Here is a 12,878-nt window from a genome sequence, read left to right as displayed (position 1 = left end):
CCACTGAGCATCACACTCTGCAGCAGGCAGGCCCAGTGGAGCGAAAGAAAAGACACAAGAACGGAGGAGATGAGGAGGCTCTATGTCCGAGACCTGCTTCAACAGATACAATAACACTAGGAGAACAGAACCAGACATATTGCTATTCAGACAGAATGAGCAGATTTTTGAGACTATGTATCCCTGTGTGCCTGCCTGAGGGGTACACACAGTATTATGAAAAGGATTTGAGTTGACACACAAGTCACAGTCGCTCCATCGCCGGTGTGGAGGAGGAGGAGGGAAGATGAATTATTCAACCAGCCAGCGCTGCTCGCCTCTGACGTGTTGTTGTCTTATGAGGAGTGAGGCGAGCCGGCGACAACAAGCAGCACCACCTCACAAGGCGGCCGTCACATGACAGCCCCAAGATAGAGCATTCAAGGAACCTCGATTTTCCCGAGGACAGGGCATCATTTCAGAGAGCAGCAGTAGAATAATAGCTTACTCTCAAAATGACAGCCATCACTGCGGCACACCATCACAGATTGCTGGTCTATCACTCCCCCCACACACAGGATGAAATGACAGCCCTGCCCCTCTGATAGTAAGGCATCTCAGCCTGAGTAAGTGTTCCTTTTGGCTTAGCCTGGCTTTGATGTTAGTATACCACAGCAGTGCAATATTCAGCTCTCAGATTCACTACCTGCTGCTGGGGTGATCTATTAAAGCTGTGTTTGTGAAGCTGAGAATATGGAAGGCTGAAAAAAATAAGAAACAAGAATGCTTGATTTATCCTGTAACAAGTTTTTCCAGTCAAGCAAAAACCATTATTCAAGAGCAAATGTAGGACATGAGTATCATCAAACCAGACCCAGCATCAGTCCCTCTGCTCAGCTGGAGAATTACATTTCACAAATGAAGAAAAGAAAAAAAATACAGTGAGGGAATTAAGAGTGTTTTCAGCTTGCTTTCTTCTTTTGCCTTTCTGCGAATGAGCAGTGAGTGATCTAAATTGTTTATCCTTAAAACAGGATTATTGTGTCTCACGGCTGATGGGATTTAGCAATCTGCTCTACCTCAGCATACAAACAAATGCGTTCAAAACGAAATAAATATAATGTATCGGAAGGTATAAAAAAAGATCAAAACATTTCTTGTGGTGTAACTTAGTCGTTTATTTTAATTCCACAAATTTTTCAAAAAAATTACAAAATACTCAAATGGAGAGAACACAGGACTCACAATTTTTATTATTTCTACTTTTTGTTTACATTGTGTCATCCCATGGCGACTACTCATATATACAATAAGCTTCAAGATACCAGTATATATATAAATCTTAGCAGTCAGAATTTACATTCTGCTATTGCCGCTTTGAAACAAGAAGCTAAACCATTGACAACACTTAACATCAAAGGTTTTGGAGACAAAAAGAGGGAGTAAAAGGCAAGGGAATCGTCAGGAAAATGAGGCAAGGTAATGATGAGGAGTACGTCGTCAGAAGAAAGACAGGAATTGGTGGGAGATGGCAAGACAAAGTGACGGGTTCTTGTCGGGGCTTCAAATACTTTTTGGGATTTTTAAAAAAGGAGTCAGGAGTTTGATGATGTTTGCAAGCGTTTAAATGTAAATTATAGTGCTCCAAAGAAAAGATATGGACACTTTCATATGCAAGTGCAGGTTCTTCATTTGGTTAAAAGAAAATAAAAAATAAAAAAAGCCACAGTTTTCTAAATATCCATGACAGTCAAACAGTATTAGTGCATGGAACAAAAGCAGAATGTCATGTCTCATGTCATGGCTACAGTAAAAACAAACAAAAAGGACATATTGGGCATATGTGCACTGTTATGACAGGTCAACACAACTTGCAACGGTCAGGGGCACACACACAATCAACTCCTGAGGTACAGGAATGTGTGCGTGTATTCCCAAGGAACCAAGGCATACCAAAACATGGTGAGGAAAACACACACACACGCACACACGCACGCACGCAATCATCAACCCTCTACCTCCTGGTTGCCACGTTTTGGCAGACCCCCCCCTCTAGTGTCACAGTGAACATTATTACAGTCTAGTTGGAGGATGACTCAGTCTGACTTGAGCCCTGCAGCAAACATGGGTGACTGGATCAGGTGTAGAAAAAGGGGACACCCACAACTAGCACCAACTCACAACCATTCACACATTTAAAACAATCCTGAAGTCCTGTTAGCCTTCTGACATAGTGAACAAAGATAAAATTCAGGTCCTGGTAATTTAAAATATGTTAGCCAAATATGTTTTTGGCATCCAAAAGTTTAAAATCCTAATTAAAGTCCTTCTCTGTAAAAACAAAAAAAGTAATGAAGTATTATGCCAATGTGTTGACTTAAATACTAATTTAAACAAAAGGATAAAACCAGTTGAGTGGAGTGCACGGTAACTCTGCCAGTGCAAAATTTAGTTTTCTCTTTAATCCATTGCTTCAGTGTGCACTCCACAGAAGGCTTTTCAAGTGTTTCAAATCCTTAACTCAACACATTAGGTTTACACATTCTGACAACCTGCCGAGTGTCAAAGTTGTATGATGAATGGACGTGGGTGTGACAGGTTTATGGTTTACATAGTGTATGTGGGACTAAATCTAACACAGTGATGTCAGAGGAACGTTATAACTGAACAACAACTCTCTCAGAAACTGCTGATATAATGCCATGGTGCTCCCCTCTGAAACAAGGGATAATGCTTCAAAACAATTATATTGGAGACTTGGTTTGGTGTCCACACCTAGTAATAATAATAATAATAATTATAATAATAATTATATGTTTATATATACTATTTACAGACTCAAAAAACAACATGCTGTAGCTTTTCTTAAAATTATTTAAAAAAAACTCCAACAATGTATTAAAATAAATGTTGAGTTTAAGATAGCACTTGTTATTTTTCCATAAACGGCCTGACCAGTCTTGTCTTTTTTTGTTGTTGATAAGCACAGTGTCTTGTTCTAGCACCTACAAAAAAATGTCAGGAAAGCTTGTCATGCAGGAGTCTTGAGTTGTCACTACTGGCTATATACCAAAGAAAGTCAATGTCTTGAAAAATAATAATAATAATAAAAAGTCCCTGACAGGAACAAGAACCAAATATCAGAAGAATTCTCAGACGATCCACTTGGCCTTTTTCGTTATTCAAAACTGAATGAACAACTCTGAAACAACTTCCCATGTCCTGCACCTGTCAGTCGCTGCCCCACTTTGCTGGTTACAGCTGCTTGTCACTTTCCTTCTTGAGCCGGCTGAAACACAAACAAAAACAGTATTAATATTTGACAAATCAAAGGCAAACACACTCAGTGTATGCAAATGTTTTTAAGTTCTAATTTCTCTTGCTTATCTGACCTGTAGTAGTCCTCCTGGCCAGGCAGTGGTCCTCCGTGCATGTGATGGTGTCCGTGGAGCCACTGCTGCTCCATGGCCAGCCTCTGGAGCTCAGCGGACTGGGCATGCATGGCCTGCAGCTGGTGGGCTGCGGACATGGGCGGTGGCAGACCACCTTGTAAGTCCCGTGGGTATGGAGTACCTAGAGGAGGAAAAAACAAAAGATTTGATCAGGCAATCTGGCAGAGCTCGGACTGATAGACTGGATGTGATATGGCTGTTAATGCGAGATGATATTGACAGAGAGCCTACCGAAGACTGGGTGGCGCAGCATCTCGTGTTCATGCGGCGGCTGGCCGAGGAGAGGGTTGGGGATGGCGCCGTGCGGGTAAGGGAAGCGAGCCAGGTGAGGTCCTGCTGCCAGGTGATCTACTGCCAGGGGATGGCCCCCGGAGCCTGGAGGACACACAAGACATTCACCACCACCTTCTGGGCGTCAGAGTCTTAGGTTCAAGGTACACTCATTTCACAATAGTGTATCACAGACAGTGCATGCATGCTACAGGCCTTAGTGACACACAGCTTTATATAATGTTACTCCTCTCAAGGTTGACCAAAGAGTGCGGGGACAAGTTAACTATATTTATCCACTGAAACACACCAGCTGGTTCTTTCCAGAATTAATGAAGATATAATATGCTTCAATCCAATACTATAAAGACAATAAAATATAAACTGGAGTTTCCGATCATGTGGTAATAAATTTAAACTTGAAAAGATGGAGGTGAAATTAATTAATTAATGAAATTAATTAAAAGTCCCTTCTGTTCACTCTTCACTGTTATGAGAGGAGTATTATTTATTAAATTTATAATTGTATTTACAGAAAACTTTATTCAGATTACAGCATAAGATACTAATATTAACCAACTAATATTAACCATCTACTACAAAAACATCAATGTATCAAACCCATGCTAAAGGTGTCTGTAAAAGTTTGGAACATAATGAAATATAGACATGTTTGAGTTTGATTCACCATTCTTCCCGATTGTAAATGTAATTATGAAAACATTACTGTTTCATGCATTAAGGGAAGAACAGACAATGTAAATGTATTTAAAACTGAAAATGTAATTGTAAATGAAATTAAGAGATTGAGATCCATTACAGGAAATGTACTCTGCCAAAATGGTTGCCCTCATAAGAGAAAAGACAAGAAAATCTTGACATAACTTGCCAATGTGCAACCTCTATTTACAATATATAACTCGATATGTGGATATATGTATTTGAATAGAACAAAACATTTATAATGTAGCTGTTCAACAGTTCAGTTATTTGTATTGTGTAATTTTAAGTGGTACAGTCAGTGGCAATGTATGCATGTATACAGGGCTTTCTTTTACCTTGGTGAAGAGGATCTTGCTGGTGGAGGTGGAGATGGGAGTGAATATGCGAGTGCTGGTGGTGGTGTGGCGTGACATTGAACATCTGTAGGCGGGCGATGGGGTCGTTGGCCACTGTGGCCATCCTCTCAGCATGAAGTCTCTCTGCAGCCAACCTCTCTGGGTAGCTCATTTCTTGCCGCAGCTGGGGCCCACCGAGGGCAAGCCGCTCACGCTCTAATGGGTTCAGGCCCGGATGGAAGGAGGCGAAAGGGTGATGGCCAGCCATGGGGGGCAAAGTGATAGCCCCATGCCGGGCAAAGTGCTCCATTGGGTTTGTGGAAGGGTGAAGTGTGTCCATTTCTGGAGGCTTAACCTCAAAACCAGGTTTCATCCTTTCCCTCAGCTCCCTCTCACGAATCTCCCTCTCACGCATCTCCCGCTCTCGCAGCTCGCGCTCCCGCATGGCCGGGTCAGCATTGTACAAGCTGGGAATATGATAGGCCAGCAGCGGGTCTGCAGGGTTGAGGGACACAAAGAAGGGGTGGTTTCGATTGGTGGGGGACATGACGTGGGGTCGGGCATACTCGCTGAGAGTGCGTAGGGCAGGGGTGTCAGGTCCAATGTATGGAGGCACAGCTGCGATCGTAGTGGGGGGGCCGTCATAGGGTGGACGCATGTGGGCGGGGCCGGCCATCTGAGGTTCACCCATTCTACCCTCATGAGAAGAACTGGAAGCTTTCTGTGAGGAGAGAAACACCATGTTTAGCAAGATTTAGAAAAAAAAAAAAAACTAACCACTTGCAAACTAAACAGGAGACAAACAAAACCACTTACCGCAGCCCGCTCTGCTTCTTTTTCTCGTTCCCGCTCTCTTTCTCTCTCTTTTTCTTTCTCCCTCTCTCTCTCCTTCTCTTCCCTTACTTTCTGCTCGGCTTCCCTCTTGGCTTTCTCCAGAGTTTCCTCTCGCTTCTTGGCCAGTTTAGATGAAGCCAGTGGAGTGAAGTAGTAATCTGTCCTAGCACATGAGTTGTAGCCCCGGTCCAGGTGCTTGTAGAACCTGTGGTCATGGTTGAGATAAAACATTCAATATTTACTAAGAAAAATTTAAGGATATTTCAGTTCATAAATAAATACTTAAAACAAAAAAGAATAAAGAGATAGTCATGTTTAGTTTTGCATTTTGAATGGCAGGATAATCTCCCATTAGATGAAAAGACACTTGTATTAGCGTACACTGGTCCAATATTCAAAGAGAAACAAACACCCTTTGCATTCACTTCTGCTGCTATGTTGAGTATGTATTAAAACCCTCATTGCTATTCATTGTCAGTGTGTAAGCACAAGGCAACAACATATACTCATATGCAGTCCCCTAGCATCTCACTGTAATTAATCATCCTACTCTTCATCCCCAATAATTCCTTGATGTCAGCCCCTCAGAGCTCAGGGCTAATTGTGGCCTTGGATGACTGTTTCGCTGGGGAGGACATACAATATGTTACTTACATCAAAGGCTTAATCTGAAGGCAGAGACTCTTTGTTATTGGATGTGTTTGAGAGCTAATCAGCATCCCCAGATAAGACAGTAGGCAGCTTGACAGACCACTGATAAATAACAGCTTGCACAGGTCTATGTTTGTCTATTTTACCGACAGGGTTTGGGTAGAAATCTGTGTTTGTAGACATACCGTGCTGACTGGCTGGCATGGCTAGGCGTATTAACGATAGTAGGCTCTGGGGAGGGGCTTCTCTGTGGGGGTGGAGGGCTCTCTGGTTCTTCTGTCTCATCCAGAGGCTCCTCTTTGATGTGTACAGGTGGGAGTACCGGGCCCGGACCAGTACAAGTGACCGAGGCAGGCAGTGGCATGGAGATGGAGGAGGGTGGTGCGGAGGAAGATGGAGGCTGTATGCCAGGCATTGAGTTTGATGAGGATGTGGGAGGGCCGGTTGGAGGTAGAACTGTACTGAAAGGATGAGACGAGAACGGCGACTGCGGTGGCCCGTTGGGGTGTGAGGCTGCTGCAGAGGGCGGCAGAGGAGGAGCTGGAGGAGGTTGGTGGCTGGCTGATGGTGGGAGACTCTGGGACTGAGTGAGAACTGGAGGTTGGGCTGGTGGAGGCTGAAGCTGTTGCCCCTGAGGCATGAGCTGTAGGGGAGGTGGGTGTGCTGATGGAGGATGGTGGGTAGATAAAGAGCTGAGGGGCTTGAGTGCAGGAGGTGGAGGCAGGTTGGAAGGCATTTGCGGGAATGGAGGCGCCGACACGTGGGGTTGGTGTTTGTGGGACTGTGGGTTGGGTATCTGAGGGATAGGTGTGGTTGGTGGGGGCTTGATGTGAGGCATGGACATTGGAGCAGGAGGCAGTGGCTGCTCTCTGGGAGGCTGGCCTCCACTCTGAGCAGATGACTGGGACTGGGAAGGAGGCGTGTGCGGCCTCTGCTGTGATTGGCCAGAGACTGGCAGGGGTGGGACCTGAGACTGACCCAAAGGGAAGCCCTGAGGGGGCATGGAGTGAGGGTGAGGCATGTGTGAGGGGCCAGGCTGCAGTGGATGTGGCATGAGAGGCATAGGCCCATGATGCGAGCTGGGTAATGACTGAGGTGGTACTGGCGGGCCAGGAGGCGGGGCCTGAGTCAAAGGTGAATGTGGAGAAGGAAGCCTTTGAGGGTGGAGGGATGCTCCTGACTGGACAAGAGTCATCGGGCTTGCCTGGGGCAGAGGCTGGGGAGGTAGAGAGGTGGAGGCCGCTGTCGGGGGAAGTGAGGGGGCTGAGGTTATTGGCGGAGGCGGTGCCGAGGAGGAGGCTGAAGTGCCTGGCTGACACTGGATGACTGGAGGATGCTGGCTCTGCAGGAGCTGCTGCTGCTGGGCAGATGAGTCTGAGTCACTCTCATTGTCACGGGGGCTGGGGATACTTGGGGAAGAGCTCCGGTTGTCCTGGTCAATGTCTTTAGGATCGCTACTGAGCTCCTCGTTGATGCTGCGTCCATCAGAGCTCTCGCCCTCGCCCTCCCCTTCCCCCTCACATTCTGAGGGTGAGTCTGCTCGACTCAGCTCCTGAAGGACAGAGGAGAGAGAAGCATGAGTATCATAAAACCAAGTATATGCATTCCATTGAAACACAACCAAACAGCAAAATAAAGACCAAAGACTCACTTGTGTCTTGGACTTTTTGGCACTGGCCCTCTCAGGCTCCTCTGTGTCTGAGGCTCCCTTCTCTCGCTGCCGTTTGGCACTCTTCAAAGGTGAAGGAACCTCCTCTTTAATCTTCTGTAGAGCAAAAGCAGCAGAGCCATTAAGGTACATTTCAGAGATATGTGCATAGAAAAACAAAATTTCAAGCAGTCTATGCTGTGTTTACCTTGCTGGGCTTCTTCATGGAGTCTGTCTTGCTGTCTGTGCTGTCAGTACTTGCTGCGCTGGGAGATGTACGTCCACTGGAGCGCAAATCCTCATTGGTAGGCGAGGCTCTGCCATCAGGACTGGCTGTCTGCTTCTTACGACCACTACGTAGCGTTGACATCTGATAAAAACATGAAACATGAATAAACAGGAATCATGACTAATATTAGGGCTCCATATAATTTGGATAGAAGAAATTAAGATGGACATACACTATTCGCAAGTCAAAATCCAACTGTTTTGGACTATCTTTATAAAACCAAGTTTATAAAACAATGCATGTCAAAGATGTTCCTGTGCTATTTGCCTAGATATGATAAGCTTTTTGCTTTGGAGTCTGGCTCCAGGGATAACTCTGAGGTTATGGGTCCTGAAGGTGAAAATAAAGGGATTGATGAGTGTGTGCGTACCGAGCCTCGGTTCCGTCGGGTCCTCATGCTATGCTTCCCACTGAGTCCATCCTCTTCTTCTTTGACAGGTTTGAACATAAATGGCGGCGGGTCCACGGGCTTCTCAATGGGGGGCAGCTCACCGTACTTCTTGAAGTGAATACGGCAGTCTGTGCACAGCAAGATGTTCTCCCGGCCCCCGTGGTGCCAGTCCTTGGAGGCTGAGGAAAGCCATTTACAGTTGTGAAATAAACTCTCACTGGCAGTGGGAGGCACACACAGAAATTATCACAGAAGTACAGTTATATTGTTGAATATAGAAAATGTCAGAATGTAACTTTGTAGTTTAATAGATAAAAGTAGATAAAAATTATTTTTAAGCAGGAAATGAATCAGTGATAATGTATGAATCTGTCCTCCGTTGCATAAATCCTTATATGGGTTAACACTATAAAAACCAAAGTTATTAGCCCCTCTAGTTGTGTATAATATAACCTAAGTGTGATTAGATGGGAGCCCGGTACTGGGAGCCAGCTGTGTAAAAGGAAAGGAAAGATAATTAGGTGGAGAGAGTGAACAAGCTGTGGGCTCATGTCTGATTTGATCAAATTAGTCCTGACATCTTCTGATGCCCATCTGTCACACAGCGCTGTGTTGTTTAGGCTCACACTGATCCTAATCAAGACAGGAATAGCCAAGCAAGTCCACATGACCAGTATGAGAGTCAGTCTGTAAATGTGGAACGTGGTGTCTTACTGGTAGTGAAACAGTGACGGCAGGCGTAGCCCTTCAGCTCCTGTTCGCTGTCTTCACTGTCAAAGTCATCTTCACTGGCTGAGCTGAGGTCCACTGGAAGATAGAGGGAGAAAGAAAAAACACTTCACATACATTGCTCGAACACCAGAATACACCAGATCATGTCTCCCCCTTTCCTCTCTGTCTACCATTGAAGGCATCAGATATACGTACAGAACTCGCTGGAGGGGGGGCGTGAGGGAGTGTTGACAGGAGTTGAAGCGGTTCGCGTCTTAATGCGGCGGAAGACGGGCTGGCGGCGGTGTCTGCGGTGGGCTCGACAACTCGCTGCCTCGGGGGTCTTCTTCCAATAGTAGTAGAAGGTAATCAGCTCTCCCTGAAATAAACCAACAAAACATATTTGGTGGGTTAAAAAGGGCAAATATATCAGAAGAACACAAACCGGAGTAACAAAGAGGAGGAGGCATCACTTTTGACTTCAAAGAGGTAAGTTATTGAACAATTGGACAAAATGACTGAAATATTTGCATTTAGGTTGAATAAAATATATGGAAAATACTGATTAGCAGGCAGCAAGGTATTTCACAGTGAAAGGCCATGGAGTTGGTAAGTCCATGCCAGGATTTGTAGCTGGCCGGGTATGTTTATGCTGTGGCCCTGTCTGTCACCGGATTAGGCGAGGAGGCACACTGAATGCAGGGATATTAGGATCAGTGCATTGGTGGCTGCCTGGGTGGCAGGAGCTTGAATAGGAACAAAAGAACATGTCAGGCAGAGCTTTGGCGCTACAAATAGGGAGTGAAATGGCTCCTCGCCCCTTCACTGGAAGAGTCAATTGAACTTTAATCAAACATTCGAAGGAGTGCGCTTGCCAGAAAGCGAGGCTGATAAATCCAGTGTACAAAAGGCCGCCAGAAAATCAATACCCAACTGAAACATTGACACATGCAATCATGGATCAGAAAACACTTTGCTGAGGCAGCCTGTGCATATTAACTGCGGCTTTCCGGCCACACTCATAATACACAAGCCTTAAAAATTGGCGTCAGGAGTCAGGCACAATTATATAGTTTCCAGTGGGGCTTTGCCCTTTCCTCCCTCACCATGAACTCTTACTTGTTAGTGGTCCTTCACTGACTCTGTAACATATTCATGAAGGTGTGATGTGATTGTTGGCTCAGCAGTAAGTCACCTGTAATCTTTACAGCCCAGAGAGCACCCATTTACTGTCTGAGGTCTGTTAAACTGCTGTGCAACAAAGCTCCCAGGGTTTAATGGCTATCGATTGTTTTCCTTCTCCGCTTCAGCTGAGAAACTTGACATATATTAGTCTGTGCATTGCTTTCTAAAATGCATTAACAGCTTTTCAGCTACAGCTTAACATGTTCTATCAAAATGTTTCATAACAAAAAAAAGGCAGGAAAGGATATGATGAAGTGGTGGATAGTTGTAAATGGCTATAAAAAAGCTTCTCACTCAACCCTATTTTAACAATAAGAGAAAATAACACTAACAAAGCCAGCAATTTTTATAATAGCATAATAGACTGATTTTAATGGACACATAAAGGTAACGGCAGCTTTAATTTCTTATCTTATTAAATTCAAAACTACTAGAAGTTAGGTGGCTTTTTGTTTGCCGTGAGAAAACAGGTTAGGGATTGGCCAGTGTTTGCTTCATTATTGCTTCAACAAGTCTTGTGAGTATCTGACATTAAGAATTAAGAAGTCTTTCTCAATCATTGCTTTGATTGGCCTCCTCAGTGGGCTTATTCTTGTTTAATAAAACCTCTCTTCATGTGGCTTTTAGGGGGAATTCATATCTACCAGTGGCTGTAGCACTCAGTCTTATCAGCCAAAGCAGTGCTGAAACATTCACTGAGGGGGTCTGAGCTAAATGAAACCTTCTCAAATTTCAGGGTAAATTAAGGTGCTACGCCATGTTATGGCAAAGCCAGTGCTCCAGAGTAAAACTATCCCAAGCCCACAGTTTGTGCTAGGTTTTTTTAGACCTTAAGACTGTTGGGGGAGTACTGGGAACCATATGTAGAAGCTCAGCAGAGACAAATCAGTAGCACTCCTTTGAAATACAAAAAACTGTTGGATAAAGAAGGAAAACCTGTGAAACATTTAGTCTTTAAAATATTCTTTCTGTCTATGCAAAGGACAGAGCAGCTAATGATGATCCCCAAAAAACTCTTATGTTTTATGTTGCCATGTGTTTGTGCATCCATTTCAGGCTGCTAACAGAACTTTCTGGTCGTTTCCTGTGTGCCTCCCTCTTCAACCTGGCCGGCCAGTTCAGGAGGCAGGGCGCAGGTGCTAACTAAGGAAAGGCAGGCTTCCTGATGTGAAATCTAATTGAAATGTGCAGATCAAAAGTGTTGAGTGGTGCCGAGCGCTGGCTTTGCTCTGTGCTTAATGACTGTTCTCAGCAGCGCCTCGCTGCAGGCTGACAACTACACGGCCTCAACAGCTTGGCAGACACAGGGAAAGGTCACCCTGCCTCTCCATCACTTACACTGTGTCAAGTACCATTACATTAGGCAGGGGCTAATGAAAACATTAACTTGGGCTTTTGAACAGGAATTAACAGGTGCACCGATGGGCTGGTGCAGCCGGGTGTGAATGGAAAAGGGAAAACAAAAGAAGCAGATTTGTCAAATTTGAGTTAATTTATTGAGTTGAAAGGTTATTGCTGGTAATAAAAAAAAATCCAAGAAGAAATGTGGATACTGCAAAAAGGGTAACTCTTTGTAATGTTTGTTATATATTTTATCTTTACAGTTCAGGAATACAAATTTTGAATCCAGTTAGATTGACAATGGAAGGATCTATGTACATAACACATCACAGGCAAAACTTTCAATGTGTAGTGGAGTTATACAGTATATGATGTCTGGGAGTGCAGTTAAACATTAACATGACATGTGGTTGAGAGGGGCTTTGTGCTGTAATTTAGTGTCAAAGGGAGATTGACAGATTACCTCTCACTCAGCCCGCGTGCACGTCGAATTGTATCCCCCTGAATTCACATACGTGCGATCTCTCACATGCTGCCATATAGCCTAGCACACTAAACTTTCATTACCTTGTGTTTCTTTCTCTATGATTGGGTGTTTAGCAAGCGAGTTTGTTTCAGACTATTTGAGGCTTCTGAGTAAAGTTACCATTTCTTTATAAAATGACGATGAAAGTAAAACAGAGCCCATTCCATTAACTCTCATCTAAAACAGTTCACAGGTAGCCGCTAAAAATTCATGGAAATGCGTGAAGTAGAAATCTAGATTGGCCCCGGCATATGCACCATAATTTCCCCCCAGTCCACTAAAATCATTGCAGAGCGGTACAGAGTGTGCTGTTGCTCCACAGTACATGATAGTGACAACATAAGCTCAGTATTATAAGGCCTTTTAGACTGCTTCCATCTGCAGGAGCTTTCTGGCCAGTGGATTATCCGACAAGGAAAGGGCTTACCCTACTATCACGACACTCAGGGCTTCTATTCTGGTTATTGCCACTTAAAATGGTTGTCTATATACGCGTGCATACGTGTGTGTGTGTTTTTGTGTGTGTGTGTGTGTGTGTGTGTG

General features: G+C 44.4%; 1 protein-coding gene across 8 annotated transcripts in view; it reads right to left on the bottom strand.

Annotated features, from left to right (window-relative positions):
• Positions 1-1,132: 1,132 nt before the first annotated feature.
• The window catches only part of rerea (arginine-glutamic acid dipeptide (RE) repeats a), a 143,514-nt gene continuing 131,768 nt past the window's right edge, over positions 1,133-12,878 (bottom strand). For 6 of the 8 annotated variants that reach the window (XM_032519992.1, XM_032519993.1, XM_032519995.1 and 3 more), the window contains 11 exons: positions 9,500-9,662; positions 9,287-9,379; positions 8,552-8,751; positions 8,101-8,262; positions 7,896-8,009; positions 6,430-7,796; positions 5,576-5,798; positions 4,760-5,480; positions 3,663-3,836; positions 3,372-3,552; positions 1,133-3,268 (listed from right to left, as the gene is read on the bottom strand). In XM_032519992.1, coding sequence (XP_032375883.1) covers positions 3,235-3,268; positions 3,372-3,552; positions 3,663-3,836; positions 4,760-5,480; positions 5,576-5,798; positions 6,430-7,796; positions 7,896-8,009; positions 8,101-8,262; positions 8,552-8,751; positions 9,287-9,379; positions 9,500-9,662 — 3,432 coding nt within the window. In that variant the 3' untranslated portion in view covers positions 1,133-3,234. The remainder of the gene's footprint in view (positions 3,269-3,371; positions 3,553-3,662; positions 3,837-4,759; positions 5,481-5,575; positions 5,799-6,429; positions 7,797-7,895; positions 8,010-8,100; positions 8,263-8,551; positions 8,752-9,286; positions 9,380-9,499; positions 9,663-12,878) is intronic. The other 2 variants (XM_032519994.1, XM_032520000.1) reach the window with 1 other exon arrangement.

This window comes from Etheostoma spectabile, chromosome 7 (assembly GCF_008692095.1).
Source record: "Etheostoma spectabile isolate EspeVRDwgs_2016 chromosome 7, UIUC_Espe_1.0, whole genome shotgun sequence".
Taxonomy (NCBI): domain Eukaryota; kingdom Metazoa; phylum Chordata; class Actinopteri; order Perciformes; family Percidae; genus Etheostoma; species Etheostoma spectabile.
Note: the sequence above shows the minus strand (reverse complement) of the source record. Positions and strands in the feature narration are given on the sequence as shown.